Here is a 15841-nt window from a genome sequence, read left to right as displayed (position 1 = left end):
TTGTCTGTACATTTTTACAAATGCACTGCTGACGTGGGGGGGTTGAGGTGAGAGGAGATAAGTGGAGGAGGGGACTGGAAAAAAGAGAGGAAGAGATTGTCTGGCAAATAAAATTTACAGTTTTGAAAATGGCTTGATGTGGAAAAATCAATAAATATTTTTCATAAAACGTCTGTATTGAGGCTTTTTTTTTTTTTTGTAATCTGGGCCAAATACGGCAACTGTATAAAATTAAAGTGGCATGGTGAAGGTTTAGTTGAGGCTGACATGTGGAAACAGTGCAAAAATCAGGTATGGTCCAAAATAGGGCCAGCTATAGTCATACAGTGGGCTGAGATATGGCTATATCATGGGCCATATGTGGCCCGTGTTCTAGCTACCAGATATGGACCACTTGTGGACCGTAATTCATTGATGTATCTGGGCCGAGTCTAAGTGTGTTGTGTGGCCCGTCACTGGGCCAGACCAGTTTTGCTATGTGGGATAGTAAACCTAGACGGTGAAATGACGGCTGTTGCTTGCTGGGGAGGGAGAGGGTTGATCATATGGCGAGAGACAGAGGAGGGGTAGAGTTAACTGATGCAGAAAATATGCAGTTTACTTTTCTGCTACATTATAGTTGAGGCACACAGTTTTTCCCCACTACAAACAATGTGTTGGAAGAAGTATTCGATAGGGTAGGTAAAAGTAGCACTAACCGTGTAAAAATACTATGTTAAAAGGCCCTGCATTCAAACTCTTAAGAAAGTATTAGCATCCAAATGGTCCTCAGAATATCATATGCTTATTACATTACTGGAGTATAAGGCATTCGCCTATAAGCATCACTTTAATTTTGCATCTGGTAAAGGTGAGGACACTTTTAACAACACTGGGCTACTGGTTGGTTAAATTATAGCCTACTAATTATGATTTATTAGTTGTTTAATATTTTATTATCTAAATCTGTTAAGTAGCTAGGAACTAGGCTAGGGTATAGCCTAATATATAGAATATTAACTAAGGATTATTAGTTTTTGCACATTAACTTCCATAGAGGATGTCAACATTTTAACTGTCAATGAATACATAAGTAAAAATATGAATAAATCCTACAATAATTTAATGCACAAATGTATAGGCTACATGTTTGTAATTTATCAGCACATAGAAAATAATTGTGTTCAATTAATGTATATTAATTTCATTTTTATACATTTCTAGGCTAACTTGCAAAGGTTTTTTTTGTTGCATTTACAGTAGGGAACCGTAGTTGTTGTGAACTTGAGTAATCTTGGGATCTTGGTGTTGTGAGAATGACATAAATGTGAAGAAAAGGACCCTTCAAGCCACTGGTTCTGGTTCTTGGGGGTTTTAATAGAAACAGTTTGACTGCCCGACACATATACAAGCCATATAGTAAATGATTTGCCTTTGCCTTAAGAGTGATAATCGTCAACTGCTTAGCTCAAAAGTACAAAAGTACAAATATTTTAATTAAGAAGGGTGTTTTATTAGAGATTGTATAGGAATTCCATGAGTACCATCTCCAAACACAGTCAAGTCATTAATGTTACTCACTGAGGGCCTCTGGTTTTATCGGGTACTGGGTAAATGTATGTGATGTGTCCAGGGGATAGTGTCTTTCATTGTGTCACAACATGTACCTGGCTGTACTAGGACATGTTTGTCTTTATGATATATAGATTTAGATTGAGTGTCCTCCAGACGACCTCTTAAAGACAACATGTTCCAGTGGTAAGATAGTGCAGACCCAGAGATAGTAGCCTACCCCACAATGTGGCTGGTCGTCATAGCGACGCCACACACAACTGCCGCGACGTAATGTTCAATGCGACACACACACCAGCTGTCTCTTGATTTAAGTTAAAACATTTCAGCATTACTCAGAATGTAAAGACAGATAAGATGGAGGTGATACGAAAAAAGTACCAGATAGCAGGTACAAGTACAACTTTTACACAATGAAAAACCAAAAAAAGGCGAGTAGAGTCGAGGCGAGTCAAGCTGGTACTGTGCAGTGGAAAAGGGGCTTTACTGTCTATCTCTCCCTGTATCTAATAAAGTGTATGTGTGGGAAACACTGAATGAACCAGCCACGTCTTTCACAGTGTCAACCAGCATTGTATCTCCTTCCATGTTGTTAGAGAGTTTGTGAGTAGACGGCTGCGTGCGGACGCAGAGGGAGGGTCGGGGCTGCTCGGTGAGGGAGAGAGAGGAGCAAACACTGGCAAGACTTTGCACAAAGTGGCTTTTCTCTATAGCCTGCATGCTTTAAAATTGTGAATTTGACTTTTAAACAAAATTGGAGGAGTGATGACCCTGACCCCTGCAAGGAATAAAACCTAATCTCACTCCAAACTAAATTGACTATTAAAGTTTTTGTTTTACAGCCACAAGACATGTGAAGTGGACGCCAGCTAGTTAGCTGTCCATATGGGCTGTGTCTGTGTCTTGGCTTGATCCAGATAATCTTTGTTGGAGGATTAAAGCAATGTCCCAGAGGAAGAGGACATCCTACATGGACTGTATTCGTGTTATAAGGCTCCTACAACCTTTCAGGTAACGTGTGTTTTACTCTCCCCTAGGTGGTTTTACCACAGAGATGAATATTCCTTATATCTACAGTTCCACATCGGTCGACTGGGCTAGCTGCGAATGCTAGTAAGTGTACATTAGCCCCACTAATGTTAGTGTAAAGTTACAGTTTTGTAAACAAAGTGTTGCCAGGGGCTCTTCTCTAAACGTTTAATTGCCAAAGAAATAAATGCTGTAGCTTGTAGTCATTGACTCTTTTGTTACTGGAGTAAATAGAAAATGTATACGTTTGAACTTTGTGTGGTTTGCTTCCACAGTCAGCCAGCCCATAAGCATTACTGTATCTTGTAACTGCATTGTGATAAACATGTTAAGTGGTTGGTAATAAACTCTCTCAGGAGTGATTGTGCTTTACACAGGCTGATTAATTGAAGAGTGACAACCCTGTTATAGATGTAATCAGTGTTCTGAATTTCATAAAAGCATAGTTAATAAACCTGTCTCTGTTTTAACATCATTTATGGAACTGTACAGTGGGGAAATACATAAGTTGATTAGTTTAGTTAGTTTATTTGTCTCAGTCCAGTCATACAGTGAGGTATATTGCAAATTATATAGGAAACACAGTATAATAGTGATTAGGAACCAAAAGCAGAACACTCAGACAGAGCAAATTCAGTTTATGGTGAACAGAATTCCAAATTACAACAGAAGGCCAAGGATAGACAGAGGAAAACAAAACACAGGGAAACTCAGGAGAAAGGCAGGTAGCTTGACCAACCTGATGAGTTACAAAGACAATCAAACACTAATTAAGCAATAATAAGCGAGCGGAAACCACTACTTAAGTATACAAGAGAGGTGGAGATAATGAGGGACAGGTAAAACTAATCAGGGCAGGGTAAACTTTTACACAGGAGCAGGAAGTAAAATAGGAAACAAAGCATAAATGACACAATGACAAAACAACACAGACAACCAGAAAACAGGAAATCATCACACTCAAAACCAAAAGCATGACAATAATAGGATTTATCATTGTATTTTTTCAACAGGACACATTTCACCTGCTGAATATAATGCATTCCACGCAGAACTCTAATCACTGGACTTTATCAGAGTTACTTGGGCAGCGGAAGCTGTTAGGGCTCGGAGCTCTGCTTGCATGGCTTGTCCTCTTCCATCTCCTTGTGAACGTTTGGCTCCTCTGCGTCTTCACCAGTCTCTTGGTCGTTCTAGGTGGGTGGCTTGGGTCTCGTGCTGTACTGGATGCAAACAGCCTTCTCCACCTGGAACACTTTTTGCCTCTTGGCAAAGTTAGTCCACCTCTGTATTCACCTGAGCATGAGTGGAGGCTGAACCACGAGATCCACAGTGCTGTCCACAAAGCGGTGCGTGACTTTGTGTCCTCATGGTATCGGACTCTGCTGCCAGAGGTGGAGGGGGAGTTTGAACGTGCGGTGCGTAACTCAATGCTGGAGTCAGTGATGGAGCTGAAGGAGCGTGCACAGCGAGTGGACAGAAAAGCACTGGTTCAACGGCTGCTAGAGTTGTATGGCTGTCACCTGCAGAGCTACATGACGGCACGACAGATACAGTCAACGCAAAAGGAAGACATTAGTCTCTGGCAGCTCTACAGTGAAGTAGATGCCCCTCACCCAGCTGTGAGCAGTGCAGCCGCTGAGCTCAGCTACTCAAGAGTTCTAGTTAACCTGGTCTTACATGTGCTTGTTCCTTATCCCCAGTTGGAAACCAGGACTGGAGGTTACATGGTTACAGAACTCATCACCTGCAATGTGCTGCTGCCGCTTATAAGCAGGGTATCTGATCCTGACTGGCTCAACCAGACAGTGGTAGACGTAATCAACAGGTCCAGAGAACCACAGGAAATCAATGTGGATGAGCTCCCGGCAGCTGCACTGTACAGATGTCAGATCCAGCAGGAGTCCTGGACAACTTGCATGTCACTGTCTTCTTCTGATCCAGCCAGCCTCACCAGCAAAAGCACCTCTGACCTTGACGATCTACTGAGCAAGAGTGAGAGGGATTCCTCACAGAGCAGCATGGTTAGCCTGACGTCTGCCGGGAAACTAGAAAGTAGCCACTCAGGTTTGCTCACATCATGCAAAGTGAACTGCTGTTCCCTCACATCTGGCCGTTCCTCCCACTCATCAGAGTCCAAAATGATTTCTTTGGACTCCCTAATTCAATCAGACTCCGAAGATGACCTGACAGGAGGCTTTTGTGACTGTGCTTCTCCAAAACATTTGTGCAACGCGATCACTTTAAAGGACGATGAGGCCTTCGGCTGCTTCGGTCCTCTGAAAAATCTTGGGCCGAAGGTGGTGGTCCCCGAGGATGACCAGTGGCCAGCAGGTATAGCCCAAGACAAATCCCCAGCTTGTTCGCCAAGAAGACTTCGTCTAACCTCCTGCAATTTTGGTACCCCCAACATCCAGGCTGCGCCTGCAAACATCCAGAATGTGCAAATTTCTGGTACAGTCACTGCGAAGGAGCAGCGTGGCACAGGCACACATCCCTACACTCTCTACACTGTAAAGGTACTGCCACCTCTTACTTCCTTTTATGTTTGACTGATTTAAATATGCAATGTTAGTGATTATGACACATTACCCTCTACTTTCTGTTTTACAGTTTGAGACAGTGACTGAAGCAGAAAATGCCGGTACTCCGCAGCCTGCGTCCTGTCACACTGTCCACCGGAGATACAGCGAGTTCCTCAACTTGCAAACACGTTTAGAGGAGAAGCCTGAAGTAAAGAAAGTGATCAAGAGTAAGAAATAATCCTCTGCTTTAACTGAACATTAATCTTTTGGGTACACATCACTGTAAGTCAATGTTATGGATTTCAGATGTCAAAGGCCCCAAAAAATTGTTCCCTGACCTCCCATTCGGCAATGCGGACAGCGACAAGGTTGAAGCCCGTAAAAGCCAACTGGATACGTTCCTTAAAGTAGGTATTGGGATCAAAACTTCAGTAATGAAATGATTTCTGTAGTTCTATAATATGTTTGTTTTCTTCCAGCAATTAAGCAGCTTTCCTGAGACATCCAACAGCGAGGACATGCAGGAGTTCCTGGCTCTCAACTCAGATGTTTGCACATACTTTGGAAGAAAGCCTTTTGTCAAGTCAAGAATTGATAAGGTGAGGCAGAACATACTGTAGATCTTGTGAACACCTAGTGTGATTGTAACAAACGTAGTTTTTATGTGATCTGTAAAAATTTCGTTGATAAAATAAGAGGAGAATTAACGCAATCAAGATAAATCCCAACAAATCTTAAAGGAATACTTTGACATTTTGGGAAATACAGTTTTTCTTTTTTCTTGCTGAGAATTAGATGAGACGATTGATACCACTCTGTATGAAATATATAGTTGAAGCCACAAGTTAGCTTATCTTAATATATAGACCAGAAGCAACAAGATCAGTTCGGCCACCTCTGTCCAAACTGTCTGCAACAGAATCTGCCTACGACCACCTCTAAGGCCTGCTAATCAACACTATAGATTCAGTGGAAAGTGTGATCTATGTATTTTCTTTGGTACTTTTTCAATGAGGGGAACTGAATTATGTATTGTCTTCTATAACTTGATTGTCATTAAAGATGATGGAAAATGCTTTAGACACCTTGAAGACAGCCTTCCCTCACCCTGAGCCCCTTAGCCCAGTGGAGGACCTTGAGGGAGATGCAGATGGAAGAACAATGGACAACAAAAAGTACAGGTGAGAGCTCCATATCAGTCCAATGCTGGTGTAATTTTCTGGTCAAACCACTGGTCACGCTTCTGTCTCACAACTAATACACCCCAGGACTCATAGATTTATTTTGTTTATCTAGAATTCTTATGAATTTGTGTTTTTTTTACTTTGATGGGGCATTTCTTGTTTTTGTGTTTCTTGCATCAGGAGGCTTATGTTCCCAAGCAAAATTTCCCCATCTCTTCCCCACATTCCTGACCTACATCCTAAAGTGACATACTGCTTTAGTGAAGGCAGCGCTGTAAGTTACCATACTGCATTTACTGTACTGTATTTACCATCTCTGGTTGACAAATGTGGTTTTAATACTGGACACTAATGTTTGCTTTGCTCATTATGGCTGTTTAGGTCCTCAATGGGATGTCTCTGTCAGGCCTGGAGAGCTTTGTCACAGAGCAGGAAAGACTTTTATGTGGGCCGAACAGGAAAGAGACAAGCAGGCAGAGCTGTGAGCAACCTGGCAAAGACAGGAAGACTTCAGGGAAAACTCACGGGACAGGTTGAGATTTACACTGTCTTGTAGTTTAATCTGTAACGTCAGCATGAAACAATTGCATTCCTCGCGGCCTTGCATTAATGTGCAGTAACATAGCATCGCCACTTGGGCGCAGCACAACTCTACTGTTAGTTGGACGTTTGCTGAGGATTCCTCGTAGTAATGTTTCCACAGTTTAATTTATTGTGTGTCGGTTTTTGTTGCTGTGTACTGCAGATACAGCTGTTGCAGATGTTGCTTTGAACATCTTGTGTCTGCTGATGAAGGACCAGTGGAGTTGGCTGTGCACTGAGAACATACAGAAGACCATCAGACTGCTCTTTGGCACCTTCATTGAGAGGTAGGAGCTTCTTTGAGCTTCTGTGCTGATGTTTGTGTATTTTATTACAATGTGTAATACCATATTCATTATTATGACCATTAAGGCTTTCTATACTTAACAAGCCGCTTTCAATAAGAGCCTGGGATTTATGTTGTATGACAACTGATCAATCCATTACAATAAAGACAAAGCAGTGACACAGCGATTACATGTTTACTGTAGGTGATACTAATGTACCTATTTTGCTAGCAGGTGATATTGTGGTACTCACTTGTTTTTCCTTCATACAGCTAAACGTCCACGCTGGGTCCTCTTCCTCTTTAAGGGACGGCTTTATGAGGCACTAAGTGGTTTGTGGCACATTAAAGCTGCATGACATTCTCTCAGATTGCCTTTCAAAATATTATTTTTTCTTTGAGTGCAATGATTATGACTTACTGGGAATCTAGAATTGCTGGGTCTGTTTTTACCACATCGTCTCACAACAACTGTGCTTGTCTATTCTCTAGTGTTCTGCTGTCATTAACTGATTACACTGGCCTCCATCTTTGGAACTGACATATGCCTCTGGGAGTTTTAAGGTTCACTAAGCATTTGAGTAAATTATCTTAATGCTCTTGCAATGGCTTATAGAGATTTATAAATGCTTGTTGGTGTTGCCTTCCCTTGTGTGCATGTCTTTCATTCTCTCCTAAACAGTAAAAGCATGTTTGCATGTGGCTGATATCTAGAAGAAAAATAAGACACACATGCACAGAGGAACATTATTACAATAAACCAGTGATTCTGTCTTAGATGGTTGGATGTAGGAGTTGCTCACCTTATCAGTGCCCCCTGCTGGGTGATTTACCTACAAGTGCTGCAGGAAGCTGTATGGCCAGGTGGCACACTGCCTGCCCAACCAGGGCCAGATCGTAGTGCTGCAGAAAGACAAGAAACCAAAGAGGAATGTCTGGACTGTCTAGTGCAGCTGCTCCCAGGTACGTAGCAGCTGTTAGATTCAGGGTGTAGGTGTTTGAATGCTCGTTAAATTCTATTTTGATTTGCAAAGATCCTGAAGCCATGTTCCTTTTTTGGGTTGTTTCATTGTTTGAGCAGAGTTCATCACTGACATGCTGGGAAGTGAGAAGTACAGACTGAGCTTGGAGACTATGCTGGAATCTTTACAGGACCATCAGATAAACAAGTGAGTCAACAACCAAACTGTTGAGTAAACACACGTCTTATTGTGCTACTTTGAGACAGCTGCACTCAGGAGTCTAGAAACTGTGTCAATAATACAGAATACGAATTTCTCTGGTTATCATATCTATAATACACTAAATAAGTGGTTTTCATATTATGAGTGTGAATTGGTTATAGATAGTTCAGAGATACATTAGTTTTAGCAAATGTTATCATTTTTTCTCCCTTTCCTAGATTCAGAAACTAATAAATGTATTAGGACAAACGTTTTTTCATGTATTTGGTGTAGTCAAAATATTATGCTATCTTGGCTCAATTGTTGACTGTCTTTGGTATCAAATAACATAATCATGATCCCATAGGCATCCATGAACTGAGCAAAACTAAGCAAGTAAACTAAGATGGGGTGAGGGGTCAGGGTCTTTGTCCAAGCTTTTTACTGAGGGGAGGCCCACAGTCTCAGAATGCACTAAACCCCTGCACTAACTACAATGGGTGTAATCCAAATCTGTTTTTGAAATATACAGAGATTGGGTAATGTGCTTCATTTTGTGCATTCACTTGTTTTCTATACTGATATTTATACTGCTCATACACATATACTGAATGTATTTTTAGCTGCCAACAAAATAAAATATAATAATAATAATAATAATAATAATAATAATAATAAAAAAAATATATTTTTAGAAATTTAAAAAGTAGAGCTGTTTAACTGCAATGGTCCTGGTAAAGTTGGTCTGAAGTGTCTATGAAGAAAGCTATTGACAGAAAAGGGCCACAACAGCTCAAAGGAGATTGTGCATGCAATGAGACGAGATACAGATTAAATAAATTTAGTTAAAAAGTTATTGACAAAAATTTAAAAAGGCCTTTTAGCATGCATTTTTGAGACGGTCCCTAAATTCTCAGTTCCTGTTCGCTCTGTACAGATTACAATCATCTGGATTACTGTGACACCAGGGAAAAAAAGCATTTTATGGACATCAGAAACCACTGTGATGAGTGAATTGTGTTCATTGTACCAATATGTTAATGTTTAAGAAATGAATACATCTGCTGTATTTAATCATTTTCCATATTATCCATATAAGCACCTGTATTGATGCCAGTCTATTGTTAACCCTGTTTGTGTTGCTTATGTGTAGGCACCTGATCTACTGCATCTGCGACCTGCTGCTGGAGTTTCTGATTCCCGAGTCATGTGAGGAGGCCTTCCAGAGCTCTCTGCTGCAGAGCCTGGCCAAAGACAGTGACAGGGACACTCCTCACACATGATCAGCACATGATAACACTCACAGTAATGTTTTAGTATGAGTGTATGAGGTTTGTGACATATTCATAATAGGCCTGTACTGGAGTCACTGGTGTCCACGGGGTGATGACACAGCATGGCAGCAGTCAATATCTGAGTGGTCAGTGGTAAAAGGGAGATTGTTGTTCGCCTTTGTGCGGTCACATCAGAATCGTGTGGCTTCACCTGGCTTCAGAAATTTATAATGAACTCCCCTTCTTTGTGACTTACTGTGACATGAAGAGGAGAAATGTATTTATATTTTTGAAACATTTTAAACAAGATGTTACTGTTTAGATTAAAGCTTTATCTGGTTCAGTTTAAAGCTTCTCTCAGAAGCACCTTGAGTGTTGTTACTTTTGATTTAATGTTTGAATCGAAGGAAACTTTATATGATGACAGCTCTAAAAGCTAAGCAATTTCCTTGCTCAGAATATCTGACTGTGAATAGACATGTAAGGTCATCCCTGAACTGCACAGTTACAGTATGTTAACTTGTGTCGTGCAGTGAAACTCTAAAATTGGATTGTAATAATAAGAGTTTGTATTGGCATAAGTAGTTTTACCTGACCATCTCTGTGAACTGTTTATGAATGAAGAAATTAGTCTGACCTTAATAGTAATGGAAAGGAAGAATAGATTTGTGTGAAAAGAGTTTTAAGATTTGCCTCATATACTTTCAGTGTTAGTCTTCCCATGATCTTTTGATCCTGACCAGCCTTCTCAGAGAATCTTTTTGATGAGCCTATAGTAGTGTTAAACACCCTACTGCACGACTAATGAAACAAGTTTCCTTTTAAATTTGACATAAATGATAAATTAACAAATTCAGTAGCATCTATTAAGAGTTTACATATGGCAACAATGCTTTTAAGATTTTCTCTCGCAAAGTATGAAGCCAGTTTTTCTTGTGACAGCAGTTGCTCAAACTTTGAGGGTAGTCAGAGTAATCAGTAGCCTGAGATTATAGTCTGAAATGGCTAATACTGCTGGCATTGTCAGATGCTGTCAATTTCAAAACAATGGTTGTTAAGCATTGTGCCACAACAATGTCCAACTTGAGTGAACATCACCTGGATCAGAAAAAAGTAGAAATTACCATATAAACTCTGCTACATTACATTTCAGAAAGAAATCCAATGTAATTGCACTAAACCCTTAAGTGTCTTTATGTGTGTCCTGCACTGAGAGCTGATGATGCAAGTGCGATGCGAGTACAAACACTGATCTTTGTTGGCCAGAGAGAGACAGGGATTCTCCAATATTGAGATGTGACCTTTTATAAAAGAGAGTGTTAGACTAAAGTGTGGTAATATTTCTACTCTACTACCCCTTTATAACAAACAAGCTCAAAGAGATGTGATATAGTTAGAATCATTTCAAAGCGTTCATATTCTTATCACTTAACTCTAGTTAAAGAGACATCTGTAATTACATGTTTGAATGCAAAACACTTTCAGTTTATTGATTTTCTGGTTGTGTTTCAATTCCTGGATGTAGGATTTAATAGGCGCAATGGAGGACACATACAATAAAATACAATCTGTGTACAATTCAAGACAATGGTCCTGCAACAAATACTATCTTTGTGAATCTTTAAGATGGTACTTTGTATAGGGGGTGGACACAACAGGAATACCTGACAACAGTCCAAACAACATCTAACAATGTTGTTTTGTGATGCTAACAATGTTCACATAAGATGTCAGTGTTCAGAAGGACTTCATAGATTAGATTTTAGGTACATTAAGCACCACTTACTTCTTTTCTCATGATATCAAAGACTGATACTGGCGAACTCCCCCCTCCTGTGTCATGCTTTGTGAAACCAGAGGAGACAAAACGCTGAGGCTGCATTAATGGTTGCCTCATACCTCTCAAAGTCAAAGCAGCTGTATTTTCACCACAAATCTCTCAACAGGACTAACATCTGTGAAACGTCACAGCTAATATCTGACTACAATCTCAGTTTCATTAACTACTGACTATGGATTAATTAACTTATTTCAGTTGTATCTAGGAAATGTTTATATATTTATTCAATTAAAAATGTCTGTGTAATATGTAAAATATCTTTAATTTGTTTGTTTGTTTGTTTTTACATTTTTAAAAAATGTTCCTATCAGTCACAGCTTGTTTATGCTAATTAGCACATGTTAGCATGCTAACATCCCAAACTACGATATTTAAAGTGAAAAACATCACACCAGTTTATCATCAACTTGAGTAGGCCTATGTTAGCATGCTGATGTTAGCATTTAGCTCAAAGCACTAAGCAAATAGACTGTTTAAAGCCCCTCCAGCCAGTTTTAACTGCTGTTTTTGGTGAACGTTCTTTCTCACACAGAGAATGGGGGTGTGGTTAATATACAACACCACATGCACAAATGTGATAATGAAAATGAAAAGCACACTAAACCAAGAGGAGGAAACTAAAAAATAAAATGAAGACCCTCTGTTAGCTAACTTTCTGTAATAACTATGCTAGCTAGGCAAACTACAACTTAGTTAACTTAGCTAACTAAACTAGAAAGACAAACTGACAATCAGACACAGAGAGACATACCTACTGTAAGTTCTAAGTAAATTATGTGATAAATTGGTTAGCTAGCTCACAACGATGTTTATCGGTTTGATGCTCTGACTTAACGAGGCGTTGAATTACTATAGTCATACGTCAAACCCCGTTTTAACAACTAAGCAATTTTAGCAACTTTGAGCACAGAATTAAGATATTTGGCAAAAAATATTTGGCAAACTATGAGGGTAATCAACATTGTAAGGAAATGAGAAAAATATGAAATATCATAGAAATCAAAGAAGTCAAAATACACTGGAGGGGGGCTTTATGCACAGCCTCACAGAGCTACTAGCACAGCTGTAGCCTCTTACCAGACCACTGCAGCCCGCAGCAGATGACTCCAGCAACAACGTCAAAGGAAAACACAGCTGTAAGATTTTCATACCTCTATTTTGTCTTTACATTCAGAGTAATGTTGAAACTCTTTAATCTTAAATCAAGAGACAGCTTGTGTGTGTACTGTATATACACTGTATATATTCACTTTCCAAGCTTTAAAAAATCGTGCAGAAACTACCTGCCTTGAAATACCAATGGATGTCCTGTAATTTTTAGCTGAAGTCGTGACTGTTGTCTGTCCTCTGAATGAAGTTCACAGTGTCCCACATCACTGAATTGGAGATTAATAAACTGCTCTTGATGATGACCCGAGACATTGTACCACTGACATGATGATGATGATGATGTAGAGGACATCTGATGACTCATGCTGGCAAACAACAGATGTCCTGTAGGCCTCCGTGTGCACTATTTGCCAGCCAGAGGTGACATTTTCCTCACTGACTATAGTCACACCTTTAAATCACAGCGCTGACAGTCAAACGAAAGCAGACCAGCAGCTGCAGTATCATCCCCAAGTGAATACTGGTATGTTTTATGGGGGAGTTCCATCTTGTAAAGATGAATGTACTCATGCACATTTGTGCACACACTCCCAGATGTAGCGATTACTCAGAGCATGGGAGTATCACCAGTTGAGGTTAACAATTGTACGTATATGCTACATCTGAATTTTGAGGTATTTTTTCCATCTTGCACTTGCTATCACTGAGCGTAATTAAAAACAGGATTATACTTGAGTCTTTGCAGATCAATAGCGTTGTCATTTACAATAACGTCCAACAACAATGTTAGAATATGACTGAGTATGACACAAAAATGCACAAACATCCTGCCATGCCTAACTGCTGATTCCACTATCTGACCTTTAGATGAAGTGAAGTGATCTGGTTCCTGTTAGCGGTGTATCCTCCACTGCACAGTGCAGATGTGCAGTGAGGCCTTCAAGGAACTCTGACACCCCCGCCTCAGTGCCCTACTTCCATCTACTTAGACTGGAAAAAAACTCAGATGACCAAGTTTTCTGGAAACAACAACATATTTCAATTGCAATATGACTTTATCCAATTGCAATACTCCCTCCTGTACTCCACCCCTGTCCTATTTTATTTGACTGTTTGGCCAGTAGTTAAGGTCAAAGGGAAGAGGTATCGTGAGAGCAGATAGAGAGGTAGGCAGCTGTGAGTGGACTCATGTGTTCTGTAGTGTTATGAGATTTAAAAACTAACTCGCGATAAGCAGAGGGAGAAACATGATAGCTTCGGGTTGGGAATTGCGAAAAGGGTGATGTTGACCTCTTCCTGACCCCACCTTGAGACAACTGTCTGAGTCAAACCATCAGTCACTCTCAGTACTCGTCTACCTCTAATGCCTCTTGACCTCTTCACAAATTCCTTGAAGGTTCATCAACAGTTTATGCGAGGTCAGCATGATGTTTTAAAGCCTATTGCATTGATTATTGTTATGTCTCCACAGATTGTTGATACATTTTTAACTAAAAAAAAGTTTCTCTTTACAAACAGTACTTACGTAGTATCATTCCTCAAACTGCAGGAAACTAAAGCACCACACTATGTTAAATAGAATCAAGATTTGCCAATAGGGAACATGAGTCAACACATTAAAAATGTGTCAATTCAAATGACTTAACTACTTTTAATCTGCAAAATCACAAATATTTTTTGGACACTTGGGGACATCCAGAAATTATAGAGCAACATTATCACTCATTCAGAGTCATGTTTCTGGCCACCTGATAAATTTAAGCCTTCACCAACTCCTGAAGGAAAACCCTGTCTCTTTAGCTGCTAATGCTCCACTTTTATTCACCAGCTAGTTGCTAACTGTGTCTGTCTGTTGTTTGGTGCTGATCGGGTAAATCTTTTGCAATAATACAGCTGCCTGTTGTGGCCAAAAACAATGCTATGACAGCTAAACGATAAGCTGAAATTCATAAAGCTCCATAAAGCCTGGGGGACTGCATTTTTAGTTGAGTAGGTCTGTCATTAAAAGCGACTACTTTCACATTGTCCTTTGATAAATTGTTATTGTTGAAATATTGATTTTGCAAAACATACAAGTTTGGTGAGAGATGCTTTTGGAGCTTTTTTTATGTGATGGTGCTTTGAAAACTTGCAATTCAAAATGCTAACCTCATGCTAATTGTCAGAAGGTGATCTTTACAATCATTCATTCGTAATTCTGATGTAGTGACTTCAACATCTGTTGTCATGTGGTGTTTCCATTATTTTGTCCAATGTAACTGTGTCACCAATTTTAGAGACCTGTGAGGTGAAGACTGACCAAAAACCAAGTTGTTGTTTTTCTTCATCCCATGAAGGAAAAAATTCTCTTCTTTGTCCCTCCTTTCCATGGCAACTCAGGTCAGCAAGTACAGTGTCACCCTGGAGCTGCTAAGGAGCCAGCGTCTTGCTCAGAGGCACTCCAGCAGGTGAATGCTTGCTGCCTCAGGGAGTCCAGTTGCGACAAAACATACACATTGCAGCTCCCTACAGTTGCACCATCAGTCAAAACAGACTGAGACATTTCTTACTGAGGACAAGGGGCTCTGTTTGGTATGTGTTTCAAGGGTGGGCTATATTTGAATGTGTTTCTCTACCACAAATTACCATGTCAGGGAAATGGTGCAAGCTACTGCAAGTTTGGTAAAAATATTTGGAGATTGCCATCTGTATCTTCACTGCATTCCCTGTACTGTATAATTAGTGGCTGTCATGGGCAGATCGGTGAGCTCTGTCACCAACACGATGCACACTCCCACTGTCCAACTTATACAGCTACTTTTTTTATAACAGAACCAACTTCCAACACTGACTATGCCACAGGTTCCCAACATTTTTAGGCAAGGCTTTATAGCCAAGCAATGCCCAATTTTGACCCTTCATCATAGGTTGCACATGTCTTTTGTTTCATTGTAGTAGCATTTAGAATCCTGACAAGATACAACTCCAGTATTTAATCAGAAAAGAGCAAATATTTAGGAAAAGTCAGAAAGAATAAACATAAGTAATGTCTTTCCCCCTACTATATCTTTTTAAAAATCTTGTGACCCCTCAGATTTATATAGAAATGCTTTGAAGGATCTTGACCACTGGACTATGTAGCAGCACTTATAGTAAAAATAGTTATGTAAACATATAATTCAACTTACATGTTTAAAAAATGCACTTAAAACATGTATTGGCTTGAGATAGTCAACATGTATCCATCTCTGTTAATCATTAGTATATTTGCCGAAATGCTGAAAAACATATGTTCTTTTCGTAACGAGTAAATAATGA

At 39.9% G+C, this 15841-nt stretch overlaps 1 protein-coding gene across 4 annotated transcripts; it reads left to right on the top strand.

The window, feature by feature from the left end:
- The first annotated feature begins 2208 nt into the window (after positions 1-2208).
- snx19a (sorting nexin 19a) lies at positions 2209-11689 on the top strand. Of its 4 annotated transcripts, none has more exons than XR_005443145.1 (11): positions 2209-2562; positions 3594-5099; positions 5194-5332; positions 5412-5512; positions 5585-5704; positions 6168-6286; positions 6470-6563; positions 6671-6821; positions 7035-7158; positions 7431-7490; positions 7650-8033. XR_005443145.1 is itself a non-coding variant. In XM_038709435.1 (11 exons), exons 1-11 carry the CDS (start codon positions 3555-3557, stop codon positions 9601-9603), a joined length of 2796 nt encoding a protein of 931 aa, XP_038565363.1. In that variant the 5' UTR covers positions 3417-3554; the 3' UTR covers positions 9604-11689. The 4 variants fall into 4 exon arrangements, 1 of the variants encoding a protein (XP_038565363.1); XM_038709435.1 differs by lacking the exons at positions 2209-2562; positions 7431-7490 and adding exons at positions 8239-8326; positions 9474-11689 and having other exon boundaries at positions 3417-5099; positions 7936-8120; XR_005443143.1 differs by lacking the exon at positions 2209-2562 and having other exon boundaries at positions 3414-5099.
- The last annotated feature ends 4152 nt before the right edge of the window (positions 11690-15841 follow it).

The sequence above is a fragment of the Micropterus salmoides genome, unplaced genomic scaffold (assembly GCF_014851395.1).
Source record: "Micropterus salmoides isolate LMB-PRFRI ecotype aquatic unplaced genomic scaffold, ASM1485139v1 Ms_hic_scaffold_9, whole genome shotgun sequence".
Lineage (NCBI taxonomy): Eukaryota > Metazoa > Chordata > Actinopteri > Centrarchiformes > Centrarchidae > Micropterus > Micropterus salmoides.
The sequence above is the reverse complement of the archived record's forward strand: the minus strand, read 5'-3'. Positions and strand labels throughout refer to the sequence as shown.